General features: G+C 38.9%; 4 protein-coding genes across 8 annotated transcripts in view; 1 reads left to right on the forward strand and 3 right to left on the reverse strand.

The window, feature by feature from the left end:
- Positions 1-1,553, reverse strand: part of LOC129720948 (uncharacterized) — a 111,004-nt gene extending 109,451 nt beyond the window's left edge. The window contains exon 1 of the mRNA XM_055672907.1: positions 967-1,553. The gene's annotated coding sequence lies outside the window, so the exon portion shown is untranslated. The remainder of the gene's footprint in view (positions 1-966) is intronic.
- Positions 1,554-9,097: 7,544 nt separating this feature from the next.
- Positions 9,098-13,519, forward strand: LOC129720951 (E3 ubiquitin-protein ligase Bre1). Of its 2 annotated transcripts, none has more exons than XM_055672911.1 (6): positions 9,098-9,211; positions 9,393-9,833; positions 9,929-10,477; positions 10,538-11,811; positions 11,881-12,072; positions 12,133-13,519. In XM_055672911.1, exons 2-6 carry the CDS (start codon positions 9,470-9,472, stop codon positions 12,703-12,705), a joined length of 2,952 nt encoding a protein of 983 aa, XP_055528886.1. In that variant the 5' UTR covers positions 9,098-9,211; positions 9,393-9,469; the 3' UTR covers positions 12,706-13,519. The 2 variants fall into 2 exon arrangements, with proteins under 2 accessions (XP_055528886.1, XP_055528887.1); XM_055672912.1 differs by having other exon boundaries at positions 10,538-11,808.
- LOC129720960 (tektin-1) lies at positions 12,883-15,140 on the reverse strand. Its single transcript, XM_055672929.1, has 3 exons — positions 14,772-15,140; positions 14,201-14,716; positions 12,883-14,145 (listed from the first exon to the last, which is right to left on the reverse strand). Exons 1-3 carry the CDS (start codon positions 14,915-14,917, stop codon positions 13,566-13,568), a joined length of 1,242 nt encoding a protein of 413 aa, XP_055528904.1. The 5' UTR covers positions 14,918-15,140; the 3' UTR covers positions 12,883-13,565.
- Positions 15,141-15,241: 101 nt separating this feature from the next.
- Positions 15,242-25,534, reverse strand: part of LOC129720958 (ribosomal protein S6 kinase beta-2) — a 71,006-nt gene continuing 60,713 nt past the window's right edge. For all 4 annotated transcript variants that reach the window (XM_055672922.1, XM_055672924.1, XM_055672923.1 and 1 more), the window contains exons 3-11: positions 24,147-24,314; positions 23,105-23,236; positions 22,904-23,037; positions 22,647-22,838; positions 22,495-22,585; positions 22,184-22,432; positions 22,015-22,122; positions 21,461-21,951; positions 15,242-17,806 (exon numbers count right to left, since the gene is read on the reverse strand). In XM_055672922.1, the coding sequence (XP_055528897.1) occupies position 17,806; positions 21,461-21,951; positions 22,015-22,122; positions 22,184-22,432; positions 22,495-22,585; positions 22,647-22,838; positions 22,904-23,037; positions 23,105-23,236; positions 24,147-24,314 (1,566 nt within the window). In that variant the 3' untranslated portion in view covers positions 15,242-17,805. The remainder of the gene's footprint in view (positions 17,807-21,460; positions 21,952-22,014; positions 22,123-22,183; positions 22,433-22,494; positions 22,586-22,646; positions 22,839-22,903; positions 23,038-23,104; positions 23,237-24,146; positions 24,315-25,534) is intronic.

The raw sequence follows: 25,534 nt of genomic DNA on the forward strand, positions 1-25,534 counted from the left end.
GCAAATATCTGCTCTCTCTTCATAACTCAATTATGATTCCAATCTGGATATAAAATATAAAGTTGTTCAATGCAGGACTCATCCCTCGGGACTCAAGCTCTATTGGATGACAACGAACGCTACGAACAACGTTCAAATGTTATCAAATGAAATAGGATTGCATTGGGTAGTACAATAAAATAATAGGCATTGTTTCATCAACAAGAAGCTCATGATAATGAAACGTTAGTAGCAGGTGGGGAATATGTTACGTGACACACCCAGGTAAAGCCGACCATCGGGAGAATCGTGAAAAACGGGTTGAGGCTATTTTTAGAACGACAAAGCATTCCAGAGTATTCCAATTACGGCCGCATGGAAGAAAGGAATGTATCCTCTTAAGGTATTAGCCAACAGTAACAGTGACAGAACATATGCTCAACTTAAGTCACTGTCATCTTCTCCACATGTCGTAAAACAGAACTACCCTAATTAGTGAAGGTATTCGAGAAGGCCGCGTTGGTAGAAAAACTAGTACTTTTCCTAGAAAGACATTGTAAGTACCGACTAGAAAAGTTGATCAACTGCCTTCCGCAAATTATTGAAGCTATTTACGATACATTAATTTTTAATGAAAATTAACGCTTTCTACATAAACTAAGTTTTACTACACTTTTATTATGTTCACGTCTACACCCAGTTATAGGAACATCAACAATTTCGAATAATATAAATAATTCATACATATCGCTCTAATTGAGATATATTTATTATTCCAAAATATATATTTATCTGTGATTCCAATTTCATTAGCATATCATACAACTAAATTCAATCCCAAATCAGCAATTCTGAAAATGTTTTATTTTCGTTTTACGTCTGTTCTACAGGCAGTCAAACTACATTCTATTTTTCTTCCAGAGCCTGACCCCTAGCAACTAATCGTCAAAATTTTACCGAGGGTAGAAATAATGTCGGCTCACTCACCGTTTTGCAGATTGTCCCAGATCGCCTATTTTCTGTCGTTTCCACTTTAGCCTTGTTCTTCTATCGGCGTTATCCAACCGCAGCCGAGGGAAACTCCCAAGCTGGAGCTTAACTATAGATAGAACACTTTTTCGTCTTTTCCGATCACTTCTGCAGCTCGAAATATTCACCCCATACACGATACATAAATTCACAACATTGAACAAATTTATTCTTTCATCATACTTTTTGCTCAGCAGACATCAATTTTGGCTGTTGTCTTTTCGCAATTTTATCAACGTTACACTTTCTTCTCTCTTTAATTTGGTTTTATCGGGCAAACAAAATGACACCACACACTATCGTTTCAAAGATTTTATTTCAATTCCACGGTACGTTCTCACTCGAGTTTTTCTCGCACAACTGTTCAAGTTTATCGAACACCCTCACGTTCCTAGCGTCCAGGGTAACAACAATGTCACAACCAAAAAACGGAAAATTAATGACCACTGATTTTCATCAATGGAGAAAAAAAACAGTAAAGAGAACACGCGCGCGCTAAAATAATGTCGAACAGCTTTCAACGAGCAAACTTTTTCCAACGGTTTCCTAAAAGCAACTGCCGCGCCGCAACCGAAAAAGAACGATTGCAGCCCGGGAAATGACAGAGCGTTACGAAAGGAGCCGAGTGCTCACGAAGTGCAGGGTGGATGAGTGTGTGAGTGTTGTACTGGGATTTCAACTTTCAGCCGATCCGATGCAATCGATTTGATACTGGGTGTATTTGGGGAAATATTTAAACAGAAAAACAAAATCATGATTCTAGCTGAACATTTGAAAAGGGCCCAAGTGTCGCAGAAATAAATAAAATTCTAGTTTGCCAACCATCAAGTTTAATATATATTTTAAGCTAAGACAAGACGTGACAGCTGGCTTCTTATTTTTCTTTTCGTAACGGCCGTCATCCCCGTAGAGATTTTTTTGAACGTTCCATACCGTTGATGTCAGAATGATTATTTTTAACAACTTCTGCAAAAATAAAATTGCAATATATAGGCGAATAATACTGAATTTTTATTTATTATTTTATGTTCAATAAAGCATACCTCTACTATCAAATTTTTTCGTCCTAAGTTTCTTGGTACCCAAATTTTTTCGTCCTAAGTTTCTTGGACTTCAACCGAAATAGTAAAGAACAATTAATCAATGCATTTTTAAAGTTATAACAGTGAAATACATTACTCGGTAATATCATGTACTTTGCATACTTTTGCATCATTATTTATGAACAATTATAATAGCTAAATTATGACTCTCCAGCATCACTGCTGTAGTAACTGCTGAAAAGTAACCTCGTTGTATTTTCTACGTGACGATTGCGTTATCGGATTCAGCCAATCAATAGCCGGTTCAAATTGGTTGCATGTAACGGTGACCAGCTGTCGCGTCTTGTCTTAGATTTTAAGAATAACAGTGAAACAGCGCTACACGTGAAGATTAGCATTTTACACTCAGGTACGTATTTGAGGACTGTACCTAATTTATTTGAAGTCGGATTTTCTTGAAACTTACAGGGAATGAACTAATACATATGGATTATATCTACACATTTACATTTTGTGTAATGGTGGGGCCGACCATTTTTATTACCTTCATCTATTCATTCTTCAACTCCAAGTCGTTCTTAAACACCTTGGACAGTTTCAACTTCGGCCTTAATTATGACCCAAAATCGTTCCACCGGACGAATCTTTGGTGAATTATGGGGATTGCCGATTTTTGTTTTTGTGTTTTTTCTTCTTCATCTATGTTCTGTGTCCTTCAGCTCGATCGTGTGGGACTCCCTAAACGATTTTACCACCAGAATAGGGGCAATTCGCAAGTGTCGCAGTCGGATTTTCTGGGATTGGGCGCCAAATTGTCTAGCGATTTTCTTGTAGTTCCGATGACATCTCAATAACCACTGAACCGATTATCATGAAATTTCGCACATGTAAATAAAACACTCCAAACTAGTTACACCCAGCTTTACATCAATTTTTACCAACGTACAAAAAAGTTACAAATGGATAAATATGATGCATATTTTTCGAGTAAAAGAATAAACAAATTTAAGTTTCTGTGGAACCCCAACGAAAAATTTGGGCTGAATAAAACAGCTAATAATTTTAAAACAGTTGATTTAAGTCTGCATACACGATTTATCACATAACAACGGATTACCACAACGCTCAGATTGATTTATCAGCTGAACAAGCAATAAATTCAGATTTTAAAAACTTGTGAAATACTCCACGCCATTATTTAATTGTTGGCTGGTTAGGCGCTATTTCAATTTAAAAAATATCTATTAGACAACACCAATTAAACAGTGAACAAACTGGTTGAAAAAACGCTTCTTGATACTTACCACATACATAACACATACATAACACTGGCGTTTTTCTCTGCTACACATTGTACCATAGTTTTTTTTTTTTTTTTTTTGTTAGGGAATAAGAATTACGTTGTCCCCAAACAGACGTCCAAGCAAGAACAACATTGATCGAAAATTCTGTGTAAATTTTCAAAGAGAATTGCGTTATGAATCACTTGTACACTAGTGCCGTCTAATGACTTTATCGCTACGATACATTTTTTTTTCGCTGGTGTACGAAGCTGGCGTCACTGGTAGCGCTATCTGGCTACGAATTGCTACAACAAAAAACTTCACACACGTTCGGAACTCAGCTTGGACGTCTGTCTGCGGTTGTCCATTGATGTGAACTTTTGCAATATATCCCTGTCAATTGCTATACGTCCCCTTGCAAAATACAATGACCACTATTGTTGAGTGATCAGGTACCTGCACCGACACGCTCCCAGTCAGGAAAAATATGGTTTATGGAGCCATTCACCTTCCCAGGATTCAAAGACCAAATCTCTTTGGGCTGTAAACAGCCACTGTCAGGAAACTTTGATCTGCGTTCAAATAATGCACCACAACTGCACAGTAGATGTTCCGATGTCTCGCTTTCCATATTACAAAAGCGACAGATGTTATCCTGAACCCGGCCAATGTTCTTTACTACTACTCGGAGAGTGCCCCGTTACTAGGCCGACGTATGTACAAAGAGCTCTTTTGTTGAGCTCTAGGAGCTTTTTCGAATGATCCTTTTTGACATCCAATCAATTGGTTATCACCTTTTGTTCCTCCCAGCGTTTGAACTCCTGTCCCATAGTACTCCGTACCCCGTCCTGTCCAACTGCTCGACAAATAATGAACAAAATGAATTTTCTTTTTATCGACTTTTTTGAGCCTCAAGGAAAATCCTATAAGGAACTGTCAAAAAGTTCTTTACCAAATCAATGCAATATTCTTTGACTGGAAACGAGACAAATGCAGGACTGCGCATCTACACTACCTTCATAAACTACTCAAACAGTGATTTTATTCAGAGTATGGTACCATTCGAGTAGTTCATTTTGCTCCACCTTTTTTAGAAGATTTCTTCCTGAGTGTTACGCATGTCTTATGTAAAATCTATTATTTTTTAATCCGGTGTTTAAAAGTTTGTGAGATATTTTAAAAAGCGGAACGTATATGTACATAAAAATAGAGAATTGGGTCCTAAAAGAGTGTAATTTTCTTAGCAAAACGCGATTTTTGAAAAATGTTTATCGTTTTCCTTCGATTTTAAAATGAAGAATTGAAAACTGCTCGAAATGCCTTGAATGTTCTCCCATATACCGTACATGGGCGAACTGTCATTTAAGACATTTCGAGCAGTTTTTTATTCTTCATTTAAAAATCGAAGGAAAACTTATAGGACTTTTTTGACGTTGACTAACGTCAATATCGAAGTTAGGCCCCTGAATTTGAAAATCAAGTAATTCAACCAGGGAAAACCAGAGAAAAGTGGTAAGGTTTTGAGCGCTTTTTTGCAGTCATCTATAATCATCTACTGTCGACACTAACGGATACAATCGATCTGACTTTGTTGTTATTGTTGTTGTCATTTTCTGTTTCCGATGTTTATGCTGCTGCTAGAGGAAAAAACCTTGCAAATATACATCTTTTTGTTGGTGTTAATTTTACGACAGCGGCCGGCGCCCCATCATTCTGATTCCAAAACCGCACCAGTGACATGCGGACGCTACGTGATAGCAGCTGAAAGGAGGAAATACAAAAGAGTACCATTCATCTCGTGCCGGTTTCACCCGTAATGCTGGTAGCTACTGCAAAATACTAAAATGGCTGGAATTCTGGACGGAAACCAGTAAACAAGAAATCGGCAACTGGCACCTTTTGGTGCCTCGCAGTTTCATAATAGGAGCGGTTAGTTGAATTTTATGTTTTACAATTGCTGCTGCTAGCGGAAAAAAACCTTGCAAAAATGCATGTTTGTGTTGATGTTAATTTCACGACAGCGCTAGGTGTTAGCAGCTGAAAGGAGGAAAGACAAAATAGTACCGGTCATCTCGTGCCGGTTTCACCCGTTATGCTGGTGGCTGTTGGTAATAAATAGCTACTGCAAAATACTAAAATGGCTGGAATTCTGGACAGACTAACCAAAAAACAACAATATAATCGACAACTGGCACCTTTTGGTGCCTCGAAATTTTGGTACAAAAGCGGTTAATTGAGTTTTCTGTTTTACCAAATGCTGCTGCTAGCGGAAAAAACCTTACAAAAATGCATGTTTGTGTTGGTGTTAATATTACGTCGCCGCCGGCGCAGCTTTCAAGAAACATTTGTCTCTACCATTCCATCATCTATGTAGCCCCTCCTTCTTTCTAATTATCTGACGAAGCCTTGGTATGAAACGTATCGTTCGAACATTTCACCCCATCAGTTTCATTACTAAATCGTACCGGTTACATACGGACGCTAGGTGTTAGCAGCTAAACGGAGGAAAAACAAAATAGTACCGGTCATCTCTTGCTGGTTTCACCTGTCATGCTGGTGGCTGTTAGTAATAAATAGCTACTGCAAAATACTAAAATGACTGGAATTCTGGACGGACTACCAGTAAACGAGAATAATTGGCAACTGGCACCTTTTGGTGCCTCGCAGTTTTATAATAGAAGCGATTAGTTGAATTTTCTGTTTTACAAAATGCTGCTGCTAGCGGAAAAAAACCTTGCAAGAATGCATGTTTGTGTTGATGTTAATTTCACGACAGCGCTAGGTGTTAGCAGCTGAAAGGAGGAAAGACAAAATAGTACCGGTCATCTCGTGCCGGTTCCACCAGTTATGCTGGTGGCTGTTAGTAATAAATTGCTACTGCAAAATACTAAAATGGCTGGAATTCTGGACGGACTAACCAGTAAACGAGAATAATCGGCAACTGGTACCTTTTGGTGCCTCGAAATTTTGTTACAGAAGTTTTGTAAAAGGAGCGTTGCAATTCCCTCTACTATTTGGTTCAATGGAATATAAGAATACGGTAGTCAACGTCATGCGGTCGTGTCTTGAATACCACCCTCCTACTATTTTATATTACGTTTTGCGTGGCTTCTTCAAATGATATATAAAAACTGGTATAGCTTTAGGACCCAATTGTACCACATACATAAGACACACGTAACACAGGCGATTTCTTTTTGGTACACGTTGCCCCACAGTACCCCGTACTCCGTCCTGTCCAACTACTCGACAAATAATGAACGAAATGAATTTTCTTTTTTCGGCTTTACCGAGCCTCAATGAAAATCCCATGAGGAACTGTCAAAAAGTTCTTTACAATATCAATGTAGCATTTCTCGAGTGGAAACGAGACAAATGCAGGTACACTGTTTCATAAACTATCCAAACAGTGTTATTCAGAGGGTGGCACCACATACATAAGACATACGTAACACTCAGTAAGAAATCTTCCGGAAAAGTTTGTACAAAATGAACTACTCGAATGGTACCTACCTTTGAATAAAATCACCGTTTGAGTTGTTTTTGAAGGCAGTGTACCTGCGCAGCCATGCATTTGTCTCGTTCCTACTCGAAAAATGCTGCATTGATTTTGTAAAAAACTTTTTGACAGTTCCTTATGGGATTTTCTTTGGGGCTCAAGAAAGCCGAGAAAAAGAAAATTCATTTTGTTCATTATTTGTCGAGCAGTTGAACAGGACGGGGCACGGAATACTATGGGGCAACGTGTACCAGAAAAAAACGGCAGTATTACGTATGTCTTATGTATGTGGTGGTACCATTCCTCGAGTGGGAACGAGACAAATGCAAGTACACTGTTTCATAAACTACCCAAACAGTGTTATTCAGAGGGTGGTACCATTCGAGTAGTTCATTTTGTACCAACTTTTTGGAAGATTTCTTCCTGAGAGTTACGTATGTCTTATGTATGTGATTGTACCGAATGATAAAAAATATACCAATCAGAAAGAAGTCAGTATGTGATTTTAGTTTAATTACTGTTAATGGATTTGAGTACGATGAACTATTTGAAAATGGTTTTAATGCTTTCCATGGAGTCGATGGATATTATTTCTGATAGCAGAGCAGATTAGAAATAACTGAATTTACAATGTATTTTCATCGTCATTCTCATCAGGAACAAGAGTTGTCACCTGCTTCATAAATTCCAACTTTTTTCCAGATCACTTTTTAAAGCGGCTATTGTGTTTACAAACATGCTACCAACCCAAGAAACATTTTTTGGCTAAATAAGTGCTTTTATAATTAATCTTATTCAGCTGACGGCTGAGGTCGGATAGGTCGAATACTGTATTTCTAAGTGTTTAATCAGCTCTTAATCAGTCGGTTTCGGAGAACTAAATCAGCTACTTTTTACATTCGGCTTCCTAAATAGCCGAACAAGGGCTTAATAAGAAATAACTCAGCCATTTAAACAACTTTTATACATGCTGTTCGATTCTGTAGAAGCGATTATTCATTCTTTGTACAACTTGTAGAAAAACTCTTTTACAGTCAACAGTGGCTGGCTTATAGTCTAAATAAGCACCTGTATGACAATTCCATGGCTAAAATTGTACATTCTGTCTTTCTGCAAAATTGCCTTTTCAGCTTTATTACAGCTACGATAAATATAATTCAAAATATATATTCATCTTAATTAGACAACATTTTAATTGTTCAGGCGACTCGAACACATCTAAATCTTACGATGTTTTGCACTTTTATGTTTATTTTTCATCGTTTATTTTTATATCATTGTTAGTGAAAATTACCTCTTTAGTAATCAATTACTTTACTGCCAGTCTCGAATCTCAAACTCATGCTCATGAGGTTCCTGGTAGAACGCGTTGCCGATTCGTCTCTTTTGACATACATGCATACGTATCGATTTAACCTGTGCATCTATTTCCAGTTTATTTCATAAACAACTTTACATTGGCTGTATATATACTGAATTGTAGCTGAACAAGCTCTTCAGCATTTGGAAATATTTCTCACACAAATTAAAAATCATACAAATTTGCTCTGCAATTAAGATGACTGTAGACAACTCTACTGCAATGAAACCTATTTGTTTCTGTGCATTTACACGTGTAACAATATGCAATCATATATCACGGACTGTACGAACAATATATTATAAAAAATAACTTGAACTGGTTACTATATGAACTTTATACAATTTCAATTGAAACTGAATGTTTAAAGGATTTAATATTGCCATTTTTATACGAATTTTGGTTATCTGGGATGTGTTAAATTCCACCGGTGGGTTGCGTCCACCATCCGCCATTACCGATCGTAGAAAACTGAATTAAAATACAAGAAAATGACGATAACGAAACTCAATGAGCAAAATGAAGATAAGAAAGAAAAAAAGCCCTCCATTTTAATAGCGAATTCGCGTTGACGGTGTTGCTGATATTTGTTGGTTTTTGTATGCAAAAAAAGAAGGGAATATTTTTGCTTTTGTAATCAAGCACGAAAAACCCGAATTTTCATTTTTTTTCTGAATTTCAACAGCAACATCGAGCTCAAAAAGCAAAGTGACTCGAACAACACGAATTAGATGAATAATTTGCACGGATCATACGAAGAAGTATCGAAAAAATGATTTTTGCTTCCAGTTGAAAACTGTCTCCTCCCAAGGTTCCATAATATGCTCACCACCCTTCCTTATTTTCTATATCTTTTTTACTAGGTTTCATTTACCGCTATGAATACAGTGCTGCCAGGCATAGCGTAAATTTATACGCTTTGTTGATGTGTCGAGGCGGTCTGCGAAGAGTGTCTGCAGAAATTATTAAATTATTGTTAAAATTTAAATAAAATCAGATTATATATGCTCTCGTTAAGGTAAGCAATAATCAAGTATTAATTTAGTTCACAAAGCTGTGTCATACAACAGTAAATAACATCCGAAAAAGCGAGTTAACTTTCCACTCCTCTTTGACGTTTTCTTGTTAACTGGGTTCTGAAAAATCGATAATTAAACTTTTCGTTTCATGCCTGGCAATTTCATATTGGGTCTTTTCAGTCTGTCTTCCTAGTTCACCTTTTCTTGTCTTCGGTGTCTATTCTGCAAGCCCCGAAAGTGGCAATTGTTCAATCGGCATGTCGAAACGAACGGCGGATGATTCCGCCGGAGGGGGTGCCACTCCCGGCAGCGGTGGCGGTGCTCCGCCGCCCATTAAGAAGGTTCACTTCGAACCGCACTTGATCGGACCGATCTCCACCCTGGAGGAAATGGACATTAAAGTGCTCCAGTTTCAGAACAAGAAACTGGCCCAACGCATCGAACAGCGGGTCCGATGCGAGGCGGAACTCCGCCAACGGATCGAGCAGCTGGAAAAACGTCAAACACAGGACGATGCCGTGCTGAATGTGGTGAATCGATACTGGAACCAACTGAACGAGGACATCCGCGTGTTGCTGCAGCGGTTTGACGCCGAAACGGCCGACGAATCGGAGAATAAGAGTAAGTTGACTAATTGATCACTTTTCTGAACCTTGAGGTCAATGAACTTTTTTATGACATGATTTTTTTATAATTTTAATTTTGCCTTCCCACAGACGAAAACGAAGTAACAACTTCCTTCTTGATGCAACTATCTACGTGGGACAAGGAGGAGCTGGACGACAAGCTGGCCAACCGAGTGCAGGTGTCGAAGCGTGCGGTAGCGAAAATTGTTCAGGTATTCGACCGGCTTATGCAGCGAAACGAGAAGATTACGTTCGCCATGAAGGGCGAATCGGATGATCCGGAAGCTAACGTGCCGGACATTGATGAAACGCTGCGACAGAGCTACACTGAGGTGATGGCCGAGAATCGAAATCTGCAGACTCAGAACACGTTACTGCATGGGAAGTTTCACACCATTTCGCTGAAGATGAGTGAAATCCAGGACGTACTAAATGGGAAGGAAACGGAGTCAGCTGAGTTGAAAAATCAAATCGATGACTTGCAGTACGAGCTGGAGAAGGTTCGCTGCAGAAATGATAAGTTGGAGAATCATTTAGCGGAGGCCATTGAGAAATTGAAAGCCTATCATCAACTGCATGGGGATATTTCCAGTTCGGACAAGGACAAGCATTCTTCGTCGACTTCCAGTAGCGCCAAAGGTAGTGTGAAAAATATAAATTTTAGATGATTGATTTTTAAATGAAATCTTATTTTTCTAGGGGGTTCTATGACCAGCGTAGCCGCGCAGCACTTAGAGGATTTGCAGAAAGAACTCGAGGAGTACAAAGAGCTAGCCAACAATCGACTTCAGGAGCTAGACAAGATACATCTGCAGCATCGAGAGGCACTAAAAGAGGTAGAGAAATTGAAAATGGACATCCGCCAGCTGCCGGAATCCGTAATTGTCGAAACGACAGAGTACAAATGTCTCCAGTCGCAATTCTCGGTGTTATACAATGAATCAATGCAAATCAAAACTCTTTTGGACGAAAGCCGCAACCAATTGCAGACGAGCAAGAATCAACATTTGCGGCAGATCGAGATGATGGAGAGCGAAGAGCTGATTGCTCAGAAGCGTGTCCGCAGTGACATGATTCAGATGGAGGATGTGCTGTCACAGATTCGCAAGGAGTATGAGATGTTGCGAATTGAGTTTGAACAGAACATGGCAGCAAACGAACAGACGGCACCCATTAATCGAGAAATGCGCCATTTAATAACCTCTTTACAGAATCATAACGGTCAGTTGAAGGGCGAAGTGCAGCGTTACAAGAAAAAGTATAAGGAAGTGTCGGCTGATAATGTTAAACTCAGGAAAGAGCTCGAGGATGTGACACTGAAATTGACAACTTTGCAGGAGCAACAACAAGCGGATTTAAAGAAGGAAAACGAGCAAGCTGCTGCGGCTGCCGGTGTCAAAGAGGAGCCCGGAGCGTGTGATGGGTTAGGCTTGGTGAAAGATGAAAATCCCGATGATCCCGGTATGGGGGCGATCAAATCAGAATCCGGCGAAGAAGGGGATGGTAACGACCCGAATGGTGTTAAAAAAGAGGAAATTGGTCCAGATGGGAAGCCGATTAAATCGGAAGCACCGGGAACACCGAAAGGCGACAAGGACCAGCGTGCCAAATGTGCGGAGTCTGATTTGGTGCGAGATCTGCGAAATCAAATCAAAAAAGCTTTGAACGATCAGAAAGAGATGAAGCTGCTGTTGGACATGTACAAAGGGGTCTCGAAAGAGCAACGAGATAAAGTCCAGCTGATGGCTTCGGAGAAGAAAAAATGCGCAGAAATAGACGATTTGAAGAATCAAATGAAAAAGTTGCAGGAGAGCAAGCGCGAAGATCGGAAAAAGCTAGCGGACGAAGAAGCACTTAGGAAAATTAAGCAGCTTGAAGAGCAAAAGTACGAACTTCAGAAGCAGGTTCAAAATCAAAAGCAGCCCGACAGCGCGTGGAGCGGCGGCTACAGGCCGTTCGTAGGATCCCATGTAGTACAGAAGCCCCGAAACAGCACAAAATCTAACCACGCAATAATCGGAGTCCCTTTTTTTCGTTTTTAGGAAGAGGAGGCTCTGCTGAACGAGATGGAGGTGACCGGACAGGCTTTCGAAGACATGCAGGAACAGAACTCCCGGTTGATTCAGCAGCTGAGGGAGAAGGACGATGCCAACTTCAAACTGATGTCGGATCGGATCAAGGCGAACCAGATGCACAAATTACTGCGAGAGGAGAAGCAGGTGCTGGAAGATCAGGTGAGTGAGGGATCAAGCTTGACGGATTCGAGGGTTTTTATATTATTTGTTTCTTTTCAGGTGACAACGCGCGACAGTCAGATTGAAGCGATGCACGTGGTTTTGCGTAAACTGGAAGAAAAGGAACGCATTCTGCAGAACACGGTGACCACGATCGAGAAAGAACTGGTTGCGCGTCAACAGGCAATGGAAATGCACAAACGCAAAGCCATCGAATCCGCCCAGTCGGCGGCAGATTTGAAGCTTCATCTCGAGAAATATCACGCCCAAATGAAGGAAGCCCAACAGGTGGTGGCGGAGAAGACCAGCTCACTGGAGGCGGAAGCCTACAAAACCAAACGGCTGCAGGAAGAGTTAGCGCAGTTCAAGCGCAAGGCCGAACGCATGAAGAAGATGGAAATGTCCGGAACTACGATCGACGAGGTCATGCTGGAGGAAATCCGCGAGTACAAGGAAACGCTGACCTGTCCGTCGTGCAAAGTCAAACGCAAGGATGCCGTGCTATCCAAATGTTTCCACGTGTTCTGCTACGATTGCCTGCGCACCCGCTACGAGACGCGCCAGCGCAAGTGTCCCAAGTGCAATTGTGCCTTCGGGGCCAACGACTATCATCGGCTGTATTTGTCCACGTAAGAAAAAAACAAGGTCGATCACATACCTACCAGCTTTTTCGACATACTTATAATTTATGGATCCGTTAGAGATTTTAGGTTTTTGTTTACTTTTCAAGTACATCATGTTTCCCATTTTGGAATAGTTTCTCCACTAGAGTTTTGCTTTGAATTGATTCATCGAAATGTGTAATGAAAATTGTCGCCCTTATTATTGACGATGAAAATATTATCTCTTTTCTGAGGTACTTTCTTTTTTAAATTTTTTATTCAAACTCTGCCTCGGTTTTCGCATTGAAGTTTGCAAAAACTGGAACACACTTGAACTACGTTTTTGTAGTTGTGACCGATGTTATTAAGCTTTTTATATCATCCGTTTTTAGAGATATTGTATGGTGCTTTGCTGAGAGTCATTTCGAGTTAGTGTTTTATTGTTCCACAGAATGTATTTCCATTTCATTTAAATCCGTTAGTTTAGAGACATTTCCACCTACAAAACAATCGTTTACCTTCCTGTAGTATCAATGATTTAAGGCATAGTTTTTCTCAGATAACTCTCAGCAATGTAACGTACAGTCGTAAGTGATAGCCCAACTAATTCAAGCCTAGTGTAATTTAGGAACCTTATAAAAATTTCCTAAATGCAACAAATGTAATCGATACGGAACCATCTATTCACAAAATTGAGAAGAAAATTCGACACGCAAGCATTAAATTACTCGAGCTCATTAGGCTGCTGAAACTGTTTATGTTTTATGTGAAAGTCTAAGCATTGACTTTTCCAAAACTCAATAGATAAATTAATCCATAAAACGAAAGACTGTCGGTTGCAGAAACGCTCGCTTTCTTAATTCACAAATAAAAAGAAACTCCACACACTACTTAGAAATTTTGAAAATTCAAACTCTCCCTCAGTGTCATGCAATCCGCTTCGTCTATTTTGAGTGACGACGTTTTCAGATTGATCTCCTCCTCCTGCATTACCTGGGTGTTCAGTAGATATCTGAGTGTTGCTCTGGTCTGCACCAGCATCTGATCGAGTTTCGCAATGGTCTCCCGTAGTGAGGCCATTTCCTTTTTCAAGCTATTGTAGACGTTATCCTTGCACAGCTCAAAGCCGGGTCTGTGCGCCCGATTCGCCATCCGCACCTGGGCCAGCGCAACGTAGCCTTCCTTCTCGGCGATTTCCTTCTCCAGCTTGGTAACATTACGCGTCAGTTCGTTCACCTGGTGAACCGTTGCCTTGTGAATGTTCTCCAGCTTTATTTTTGTATAGCGCATCTCGGAGATCCGCTTTGCGAAGGACGCATTCGTACGTTCCACCTGCTGGCGGATATCTTCGACCGCTTGCTTCAGCAGCTGGTCAATGTAGGATCGCATAGTTTGGGCAGAGTTGATCTCTTTGGCTGTGTTAGCGATGTTGGAGTTGGTAACCGCGATCCACTCTGGATCGGTGTTGTTGCTGAAAGAAGGCATCCAACTGTGAAGAGGCGAATATTTGTTAATGCTTCACTTACTATGGGTCCAGGGGAACCGTTCCGTCGTACACGTGCATTCCCAGTTGGTTGTGACGTAGTTCGATGTTTTTTTCGTCGATTTGAATAGATTTTTCCTTATTGGACAGGTCTCTATCCAGTAAATAGATCGTAGCTCGCAATCGTCTAAGCTGTTCAACGCTCTCGTTCATCACCCTGTCGAGTATTTCTATCACCCCGTTTATGACATCCATCTCCTTCCGTAATTCTTTATCAACATCATCCAGCACCAAGTCAACACCCTGGCGCATTTCTCGCATTATAATACACTTCTGGGTCAGTGGCAGTGCAATTTCGCGCAGTGTATTGATGGCATCGATCGTACGCCGCTTGTAAACCTTCAGGGCTTCCTCCTCAACGTGAGCATCCTTCTTCTGCTTTTTCAGCTCATCGAGTCGAAACTTGATATCGTCGATTCGTTCCTTCAGTCGGAAGTCCGATTCGTTTTTGTTCAGCTCCGTCGTAAATTTGGTTTCATCAATTAGCCGTTCGCTTTCGCTGGGAATTTACACTTTAAAATAGGTTTTGAACTAGGTATGCTACAAACACTCACCAGATAATCCGTTCAGCCAACGTTTGCTGGTTCAGTGAAAAGTTGCTATTGGTGTGATTATTCAGATCCCAATCACGTGGTGTGTATTTGGGACGTGTCGGTGGCATTATAACCAAATTTTGGTCAACCAGATTGTTGCGAGACATAATTGATGGGATTTTTTTTACCGGAATATTCTAAACGACTGTAATTATGAAAACTTCTCAACACTGCACCAGTTAATCGATATAAACAAACTAGGCTAGTGCCGAAGCGGTTGCCATGGCAAAACAGCTAGGTATAGAATTGTTCACGCTTACGCAGCACGGTTGTTTTACTTATACGGCCTACTGTTTCGCACTTCATCACTCAAAGACGAGAGAGGGGTTTTGAGAACTCTAGAACTAAGAATATTCTTAAAGCTTATTCTGAGAATTTCATGCATGTCATCCAATATGGCAGCTGAGGCCAAAATCGAAAACACTGAGCCATTGTCAAATTTCAAATCTTCAAGCGCTGTATAAGTTCTTTACTCATATATCATTACATCTGTTCTTCATCGTTCTGTTTTGTTGTCTTCTTGCATTTTGTTTTTTATTTGATTAGTTTGCACTAAAACCTTGACTTCGTTCAATTTCATTTCATTTTTCATGCTACATACAAGGTAAGACAGATAATAAAAAATATTTTAAAATAGATAAACTATATCAGAAATTAAAGTCATCATTCTAGAGGCTTAGTGCTTAGTTTCTTTTTCCTACCCTCCATTAAATCTGCTTGTGGATTACACAATTATGTTATCTAGGCGGCGGCACGTGTTGACTTCCTGGTTCAGATGTGGATTGAACACAAATATCCAGCCAACATCAGTAATTTAGTCAACCTTATCTGAATTTTATCTCATCTTGCTCTACGTTCTCATTGAAAAAAACTTCAGAGTTACAGGAACTAACTCCATTCCGCCGAATATCGATGATGAGCTTCATCTATTAATCTAACTACACAGTGGCAAAATTAGAACAAAATTGATTGAGCAAAATAAAGAGTTTTCAGTAAGATAAAGGATAAAAAAGCACAGAAAAATAATGGGAAGGTGTGACTTATATGGTACCGTTTGACTATCCACAGTTAGTTTACCATTTTATTTTCCCTAAAGCTGATCTATTATACAAACAAAATCACCACCCAGCGCGTTGTGTTTCTTTCGGTATTTCGTTTCATCGTGGTTTTTTTCCTTACAGCCTAAAGGTTGAGAGTTACTTTAAAATCAGTCAAATAAGTTTGTTCTCTTTGATCCAGACTATTGCATTTTCAATTGTTATCGGCTATTGTACACTATGATTATTTTCCTCAATTATCTAAGCTCAGAACATAATCTTTAAAAATTAAGACTTGTTTCAATTGTCTATTGGTAAATGGTTACGTTAAAATTAGGTTAATTCTTGTTTCACTATATTTGTGTGAGGGGGGTAGTATAAATGTAATTATTTATGGTCTATTTTGAAAAAAAAAATTAAACTATTGGTCATTTCACACTCTTGTTTGCTCTTTCTCTGCTCCGAGTACCGCATCTTTCCCGTTGTGGTTCATCTCATCATTGTCGAACTAGCGTGTGTATGTGTGTTTGTTTTAAATTACTATTACTTTCACTTTTTGGAGGGATATTTGGCTAAAGAAGGTTACATTGCTAGGCTTCATAACTATACAAACTCGCCACTGCATTTTTCTATTGATTTCCATTTCAGATGGTGGTGGTTTGCGATTGCTACAATACTACAGCTTAAATAAACAAAATAAATCCTTCTCTTAGTCACAATTTCTTCTGTTACATTTGTTCTAAAGAAAACTAAAAAAGAAAAAAAAAACAAATCCTAATCGTGCCATTTTTAATAGGTGACCTTTTATGCTTGTATTTGATTTTGATGAGTTTCTTTAAACAGTTTTTATTTAGTTTATGCTACATTTTTCCACCTTCTCAATTGTATAGTATAATAATTAGATTAGCCAACGTTCTGTTCTGCTGCTACTCACCGACTGGCGGTGCGTGTCTATTATTGAGGAACTTAAGTTTTTTAGATGTAGTTTTTTTGTTATCTCCACCCTTACAGGAACGATCGGCCGAACGTTTCTTATATTTTTATAAATAAATGTGTTACTAGAAAAAACAATTGATAGAAAAAAAAAAACACAAAAAAGAATGTTTCACTTGACAGTGTTGTTTGCTTTGCATGATTTTTCCATTTTTAAGTTAAATTGTCTTACGTCCCTCTTTTAACTCTGCAACAGTATCTCTGCAAAAACATACATGTGTATTTTTCTTTCTTCCGGTACTAACAATTTCATACACGTTGATTTCTGAACCGTTCTTTTAGAAGAGTTGATTATCAAACTGGAAATAAGTCATACTTCGTGAGTTGTCAAGTATTAATACAGGTTAAGGAGACACAATTTCTATTACAACGTGTTTTACTTGATGCCTTCGAAAATTACCAAACTTAGATCAAATATCAAAACTGAAAATTTAACAACAATTTTATTTGCACTTCTTTACTATGCAGCTGCTGAAGGGGAGGGATTAACCTACTCCAACATACTATCCAAGTGTTTTCATGCGTATATTTGAATTGCCGAACAAGTTTCTCTCTGTGCTGTGCTCGCCCTCTACTTTTCTTTTGGTGTGTGTGTATGTGTGGTTGTGTGCATCACTTTCAATAATGGTCAATCACGTAAAATATTGCCTATCCACGTCTCTCTCCTGCATATGTTACTAGTCGTCTCCCGCTTATCGTATGCCGACATGTGTGTGCCAATGCCAATCGCGTTCACCCAGGATCAAAAGCGAACATAAAAAAAAAACAACTCCGGAATTGGTTGGTATTTGTCAAAGGATGTTCTTCTGTAGACCCTCTGCCAGCTCTTGCAGAAATGCATCACACTTTTTGATGTTGATGCCGTACAAAATATATTGCCTGCTTGCGTTGATTTGGGAAAAAATTAAACTAGTGGTATTTTGTTAGATTATAAACCTCCTAAAATTGTTGTATTCCATCCTAGGCCTGAAATTAGAGACAAAAAAAGTTTGATTTCAGATACTGTTTATAAACAAAATTTATAAAAAAAAATAAAGAAATTAAAACGCATTCGAAGCAATTTCAGCAAAGTTGATAGATGTGCACTCATATCTGATTCAAAATCAGATTTCCGACTTTTGCATTTCAAATATATTTTTTCTAATATATCTCCTTTTCATCGCATTATTCATCGAATTTTCTCTATTTTTCTCACTCGCTAAGTTTCTCTCTTTGCCTATTTCCCCATTTCTTTCACTCTTCTTTCTGTTTCTCTTAACCTTTCTCCAGTTCTTGCACAATAGTTCTCATTTTGCTCTCACTGCATTTCTGTCACTCTCCATCTTTTTTTTTGTCTTTTATCTTCCAAATTAACTAACTCTCTCTCTCTCTCTCTTCTGTTCTTTCTCTATCTCTCTTCTTTTTCTCTCTCTGGCTTTCTCTCTCTCTTTCTCTCCACTTCTCTGTCTTTCTCTTCCCTTCTCTCTCTTTCTCTCAATGTCTTATTCTCTCTCTCTTTCTCAATGTCTCATTCTCTCTTTCTCTCAATGTATCATGCTCTCGCTTTCTCTCATTCTCTCTTTCTTTCTCTTTCACTCTCAATGTTTCTTTCTCATTCTCTTTCTCTCAATGTATCTCTCTTTCTCTCAATGTATCTCTCTTTCTCTCAATGTCTCTCTCTCTCCCTCTCAATGTCTCTCTCTCTTTTTCTCTTAATATATCTCTCTCATTCTCTGTATATATCTCTCTTTCTGTCAATATCGCTCTCCCTTTCTGTCAATGTCTCTTTTTCTTTTTCTCAATATTTCTCTCTCTTGGTCTCAATGTCTCTCTCTCTTTCTTTCTCTCAATGTTACTCTCTTTCTCTCAATGTCTCTCTCTTTCTCTCAATGTCTCTCTCTTTCCCTCAATCTCTCTCTCTTTCTCTCAATGTCTCTCTCTCTTTCTCTCAATATATCTCTCTCATTCTCTCTCTCTCTCTCTCTCTATATATATATATATATATATATATATATATATATATATATATATAAATATAAATATATATATATATATATATATATATATATATATATATATATATATATATATATATATATATATATATATATATATATATATATATATATATATATATATATATATATATATATATATATATATATATATATATATATATATATATATATATATATATATATATATATATATATATATATATATATATATATATATATAAATATAAATATATATATATATATATATATATATATATATATATATATATATATATATATATATATATATATATATATATATATATATATATCTCAATGTCTCTCTCTCAATATTTCTCTCTCTCAATATTTCTCTCTCTTAATATCTCTCTCTCTCTCTTAATATCTCTCTCTCTCTTAATATCTCTCTCTCTTAATATCTCTCTCTCTCACTTTCTCTCTCTCTCACTTTCTCTCTCTCTCACTTTCTCTCTCTCTCACGTTCTCTCTTTTTATCTCTCTCTCATTTTCTCTCTTTTTATCTCAATATTCCTCTCTCTTTCTATCAACATCTCTCTCTCTTTTTCTCAATATATCTCTCTCTTTCTATCAATATCTCTCTCTCTCTTTCTGTCAATGTCTCTCTCTCTTTTTCTCTCAATGTCTCTCTCTTTCTCTCATTTTCTCTCTCTCTCTTTCTCTCAATGTCTCTCTCTCTCTCTTTCTCTCAATGCCTCTCTCTCTCTTTCTCTCAATGTCTCTCTCTCTCTCTCAATGTCTCATTCTCTCTCTCACACAATATCTCTTTCTCTCTCACACACAACAGTTCTTTCTCTCTCTCAATCCCTTTTTCTCTCTCTCAATCTCTTTTTCTCTCTCTCAATCCCATTCTCTCTCTCTCTCTCTCTCAATCTCTTTTTCTCTCTCAATTTCTCGTTATCTCCCTCTCTCTCTCTTAGTCATTTTCTCCTTCTCTCCCAATTTCTCGTTCTCTCTCTCTCAATCCTTTTCACCCTCTCTCTCAACCTCTCGCTCCCTCTATCTCAATCCTTTTTTCTCTCTCTTTCAATTTCTCTATCTCTCTCTCAATTTTTCGTTCTCCCTTTCTTTCTTTTAATTTCTCTTTCTCACTCTCAATTTCTCTTTCTCTTCCAATTTCTCTTTCTCTCTCTCAATTTCTCTTTCTCTCCCTCCTTTTGAATTTCTCTCTCTTTCTCTATTTTTCAATGTCTTTCTTTCAATTTCTGTCGTTATTCGATTCCTCTCTCTCTAAATTTCTCTCTCCTTATTTCTCTATTTTTTAATTCTCGATTCTCTCACTGTTTCCTCTATTTTTTTCTATTTCTCATAATTCCTCTCTCTTTTCTTCTCTCTTAATGTTCCTCGATCTCCCCTTTCAAATTTTTTCCTTCTCCCCTCTCCCCTCTACTATATTTTAATTTTTAAATACAAACTTTTCTTCTATTCAATCACCATGATCGAATTTTCTTTCCCAAAATTTTTCAAATTCTGCTTCTCTTCTTCTGCTGTTTTGATGGATTTCTCACTCTCCTCAATGTTTCTCTCTCTTACAATCTCTAGCTCTCTTCACGCGTTTATATAATTTCATGTGTCATTATCTTTGTTTTGTTTACCTTTCTTTTTTCTCTTTTGCTGTTTTATAATAGGTATTCTGATTTTTCTCGAATACTATTTTTTTATTGCCCTACTAATTTGAAAAATGTTCCACGAACTATCACTCAGTAGAAGAAATAATGAAAACCATAACTTAGTAACATTACTGCGATTTCGAATATTTTGTGCCGAAATTTCAGTTAGGTTGAACCGAGATTTACAAAAATATTTGACAGCTGTCATTTTTTTAACCGAGCACTCATTGTTGCTGTTCTCGGCAATAAAATTTGAAGTGTGTACGTTTCGTACGTTTTAAGAATATTTTTTATTCAGCTTATAATGTTTCTCTCTACTTGTTTCTCCTAATATCCATTTATCTGCCTAATATACTCTCTGAATTTTCTAACCCCTTACCTTAATCTGTGAAACAATAATAGAAAAAAAGAATGTTTGAGGCTTCTTCGATTTCAATTTCTTTACAACTCTGTCTTCTACATTATTTCCGGTTCCCCTCTCTTATTATTGCTCGTTTCTTTCTCTACTATTCTTGTTTTTGCTCAAATAATTCAGCTTTTGCTTAATCTTTTTCTGGTCTTATTTTATCTGTTTCATTTTTTTCATTTATTTGCTTATTTTAACCTTTAATGCATTTTTACCAGAGCAAATGAATATCTACTAACTCGCCGTAAATTTGGATCTAATATAGATAAATGTGCTTTTTGAACTTATGTATCAAAAATTGTACTGAATTCTATTAATTAAGTTGAAAAATTGATTAAAAGTCCCGGAATATTCATTTTATTCGGTATTTTCATTTCTAGTCCAGTCTTTCAAGGTTTTATGCGACTATTTTATGTATACTTTTCGTAAAAATATTAATAATAATATTTTAGTCCGAAGTATTTGTCTGTAGTCATAGTCATTCAATGCTCAGTCGGTTCGAGGGGTTTAAAAATTCTATCCTTATAGGGTTCCGTTGAACATCATTCAACTTAACTGCAATTTTCTTGTAAGGCATTATTATACTCACTATGAAATCGGTAACTCCGGATAAACTTCCATCATTTCGTCCTGAGGGGAAGGCCGTGGCGCGAATGGCTGCAGATGGGCTGCCGTGTGTCGCGCATTCGTTGGATTACTGATCGGACCTGCCAAGAACTGCGTACTTCTCGCCGCGGATTGCTGGTGAGGTTGGGGTGGCTGATGGGGCTGCTGTTGCTGCTGCTGCTGCTGTTGGAACACCAGGTGGTGCGGCACCAACGAGTGATGATTACTGCTGTGTCCGGTAAGGGCAGACTGCGATCGTGGCATACTGAGCATCTGCTCGTCGGCTAGGGTAATTGCACCGTTCTCCACCAGCCGGTTGTTGGGTGCGTGCATGTTATGATGACTACTGTGACTGCTGATGTGGTGATGGGAGTGACCGTGGTGCGGGCGAGGCGTTCGCCGGGGCGAACGGGCCGTTACGACGCGAGGCTGCTGCATTTCTTCCAACACCGATGGTGCTACGTAGGTAAATCCCTGCAAATAGAAGGGAACCATTCTGAGTAACTGAAATATTCAAACCAAATCACTGTAACTCACCTGGAAGATAAGGTTGGCACTTTCGCTTAGCGTGGATTCATCAGGCGAGTCTACCGGTATTTGTTTGGTGAATTTGGTGTCAAACTGTGAAACATCATCCTCACTTCGCTGGAAGTATAATCGTTAATTACAATCATGATAACCCCTGCGAGCTAGACCATTAGCTTACCAGAACAGGCTTGATGGGTGGATCTAATCGCCTAGCTAGTACGTCATCCCAAATTACGTTTTTGAAGAATGGATGGGCACGAACGGCCTGTCCGTCTGTGGGACCACTTCCCAGACGTTGCGACACTTGGCGTTTCATAAGCCGGCGGATGAGATCGCGCGAGTCGGTTGCAAGGTAGGCAGGTATATTAAGCTTACCTTTCAGGATCGCATCGATGGTGTTTTTGCGGTTATCTGCGGTGAACGGGGGCTGCAGAAGAATAATTTAGAATTTGTTACAAAGCGCTAGTTTCAACACGATTGGATACTAACCATTCCCGTTAACATATCAAACATTAAAGCACCCAGTGACCACCAGTCTACAGCTTTACCGTGACCGCTTCGAGTTAAAATTTCCGGTGCCCTAGAAACGTACAACAGTAACATTTAGACCGCATATATCACACATACACTCAGATATTTACATATACTCGATGGTACCGCAAAACGTGTGCGTCACAATTCCCTCCTGGATGTGTTCTTTGCAAAGGCCAAAGTCAGTAAGCTTGACGTGTCCCTGTGCATCCAGCAGTACATTCTCTGGCTTCAGGTCTCGATAGATGATACCAAGATTGTGCAAATGCTCTAGCGCTAGGATGATTTCACACAGGTAAAAGCTAGTTGGAGAGAGGTACAGGTATTAAGTGCCAGCTTTTAAAGCTAATTTCCGCCTTCAACATACCAAGTGGTGTCCTCCAGGAAGATTCCTTCCCGTTCTAAATGCATAAACAGTTCACCGCCGCTAAGATACTCTAGGATTAAATACAATTTTCCACCTGTCTGGAAGGCGTACACTAATTCAACTATAAATGGATGCTGAAAAGACAGAAAAAAAAGTTTGTAATAACGTAGACATTGATGAAAAAACAAAGAAGATACTTACCCGCACAGCTTCCAGTATGTTTCGCTCCGCGCGTGTGTGGGCTGTGTCTTTTTGATTCCTAACTATCGAAGCCTTTTTCAGCACCTTCATTGCAAAGTAGGAGTTCGAATCGGCACCGGTAGTTTTTCTAACCTGGAAAGGGTAATTGTCAAGTTAGTGTACTGTGTGCTTTCTTTTTGTCCAATTTTTATTAAAAAAATAAAAAAAGTATATACTGACAGAGGGAAAAAAGTAAATTGAAAATCCAATGGAGGCGGACGGTTAATAGTCACATAATTGCGTCTACATAAAATTATCGATAGAGGAATAAAAACTTAAGCTGACCTAGATTTCAATAATTTAAGCGATTGAAGCAGAGTAATTGCAGGGACTTAATGGAACTCTAGTGTTAGCTGGATGACCGGTGGAGATGCATCAATTGAGATGAGAACCAGGATTGAGATATCTAGAAACACAGCAGCAAAAACGACCATCGTGTGTGTTGAGGCGTACGTCTGACGCCATCAGCACACTCATAGACCGGATAATTATAGCGTAAACGCGCGCGAATACGAGCAGGCGTTGTGCAATAATAAAATGCAGACTCTTCTATAATGGTGCCACGCGGAATGACCCACGAGCCCGGCTTGTTCGCAAGTTGCAGCGCGTGTCAGCCATGATTAGCACATTTAATATTAATCGAATTCCGAAGAAACCCGGCGCGGTGTTGTTCCTCCTTCGGTCGCTACCGAAGGGCAGATAATTTGTCCCGTTTTTTTGCTGAATGAATGAACGTATCCGAACGTGAAGTTGCGGCGTAGAACGTGATTCTAGCATGTATTGACTATATGAATTACGTGCGTTGTAGATGCTTTGTTAGCGTGAAGAGTATTTCCTCATTCTTCAGGTGAACTATTCTTGATATAATTTCAATAGGTTACGAGGTTTGTATAACTTTATGCAAAAAGGTTACGTGCTCCTGCTGGAAGCAATTTCTAAGTTTTATAATCAACGTGAGTGAGCCAGCTTCAGTTCAGAGTACAAAGATCTCGGAAAAACTTACTTGGAAGACTTTTCCGTAGCCACCCTTTCCAAGCACTTTTTTCAATTCGAAGTCCTGTGGGCCGAGCTTTATCCGGCCCGGGTTGACGATGTCTTCTGAGAGTGGTATAGTTTCTGAACCTTCTGCATCCAGGTTGCTGTGGATGTGGAGCTCTGGTTCCAGATCGACCTGTGAAAATGGGAGAGAGGTGAAAAGAACGATTAGTGATTTGTTGAGTAAAATTATTATATCATGTTCAACTAAACTAAAGGTCCAGCGAGTCCTTGTAGACATGTGCAAGCGTGGGCAAGCTGAAAGTAGCGGCAAACATAATTCCCGATGCAGTGTTGCTTTCAGCCTGTAAAATAATTTTATCGGCGCTACGCAGCATACTGAGGAAAGATTCCCACGCTAGTCACGTTACTCGAACCAGTCAAGCGGGCGAGAAGCGTGGGCGACAGTTTGTTTCGTTTGATGACGAAACCGCTATCCGCCACCGCAGAGATGACGTGTTACGAAACAATATTTCCTGCAAGAAACAGTAATCGAAAACCCCAGACTTCGTTGCGTTTGGAAATATTGATTTTTAGGGAAAGTTGGTGTTCTACCTCAACAATACATATATAATATTTTATTCCATCGAAATTTCGAATTCAGAAGCTTTTCCACTGAAAGGCTTCATCAAATTCTGAACAATTGCTGGCTTCCTGGTGTACTACCAACAAGTTTCCGCCTTGACAACAGTGCAATAAATTTCGAGACGATCAAAAGCACTGGTGGCAGCCAGCCAATTCGGTCTGGAATTTGACATCGTGCTTATGCTGGGGCGTATATGAAAAGTGAAACATATTTATCTAAACATTCTTTTGTGTAGATTTCAGACACAATCGTGAAGGAAGTTGTTAGTGGCGAAAATCATAACCAGTGGGTCGGTCTGCTGCCAAATCTCATACCAACACGCCCCTCTTTCCGAGCGGTTGTTAGTTGAGTCATATTTTTCGCGCGTCGCGGGTTTACATACTCTAAATGTCACATGATCTTATCTTGATTTAATTAAAGTTCATGTTTGCAATTATACGTTGGCAGCTGAGTATTTAGCCATCACCTACCGGAAAAAGTTACATTTTCTTCAGCAACACAATTTTGTTTCTCGCTTAGTGATCTGACAAATCGAATCTTACATATCGAATAGATATTTACATGGGAATTATTTCACTGACAAGATTTATCTGAAACTTCTTCCCGCGAAATGGTGAAAAACTATTGTCATTTATTTTAGTCTGTATGAACTATGAGGAAAAGCTCTTTACGGCCATAAATTTAATAACTCGAGCGTTTCTTCAACGAGATACTAAAGTCTATCGGTTATGACTGCATTGCACAGCAAATGTTCCAAGAATACACTCTCG

Source organism: Wyeomyia smithii, chromosome 2 (genome assembly GCF_029784165.1).
Source record: "Wyeomyia smithii strain HCP4-BCI-WySm-NY-G18 chromosome 2, ASM2978416v1, whole genome shotgun sequence".
NCBI classification, from domain to species: domain Eukaryota; kingdom Metazoa; phylum Arthropoda; class Insecta; order Diptera; family Culicidae; genus Wyeomyia; species Wyeomyia smithii.

What these genes read in the sequence shown, in the direction of transcription:
- LOC129720960 (XM_055672929.1), bottom strand. Translation starts at nt 14,917, where the DNA reads ATGTCTCGCAACAATCTGGTTGACCAAAATTTGGTTATAATGCCACCG. An exon ending in TTGGCTGAACGGATTATCTG is followed by an intron (nt 14,717 to 14,771) that starts GTGAGTGTTTGT and finishes GTAAATTCCCAG; the next exon opens with CGAAAGCGAACGGCTAATTG. An exon ending in ACGGTTCCCCTGGACCCATA is followed by an intron (nt 14,146 to 14,200) that starts GTAAGTGAAGCA and finishes GCCTTCTTTCAG; the next exon opens with CAACAACACCGATCCAGAGT.
- LOC129720951 (XM_055672911.1), top strand. Translation starts at nt 9,470, where the DNA reads ATGTCGAAACGAACGGCGGATGATTCCGCCGGAGGGGGTGCCACTCCC. An exon ending in CGACGAATCGGAGAATAAGA is followed by an intron (nt 9,834 to 9,928) that starts GTAAGTTGACTA and finishes GCCTTCCCACAG; the next exon opens with ACGAAAACGAAGTAACAACT. An exon ending in AGCAGGTGCTGGAAGATCAG is followed by an intron (nt 12,073 to 12,132) that starts GTGAGTGAGGGA and finishes GTTTCTTTTCAG; the next exon opens with GTGACAACGCGCGACAGTCA.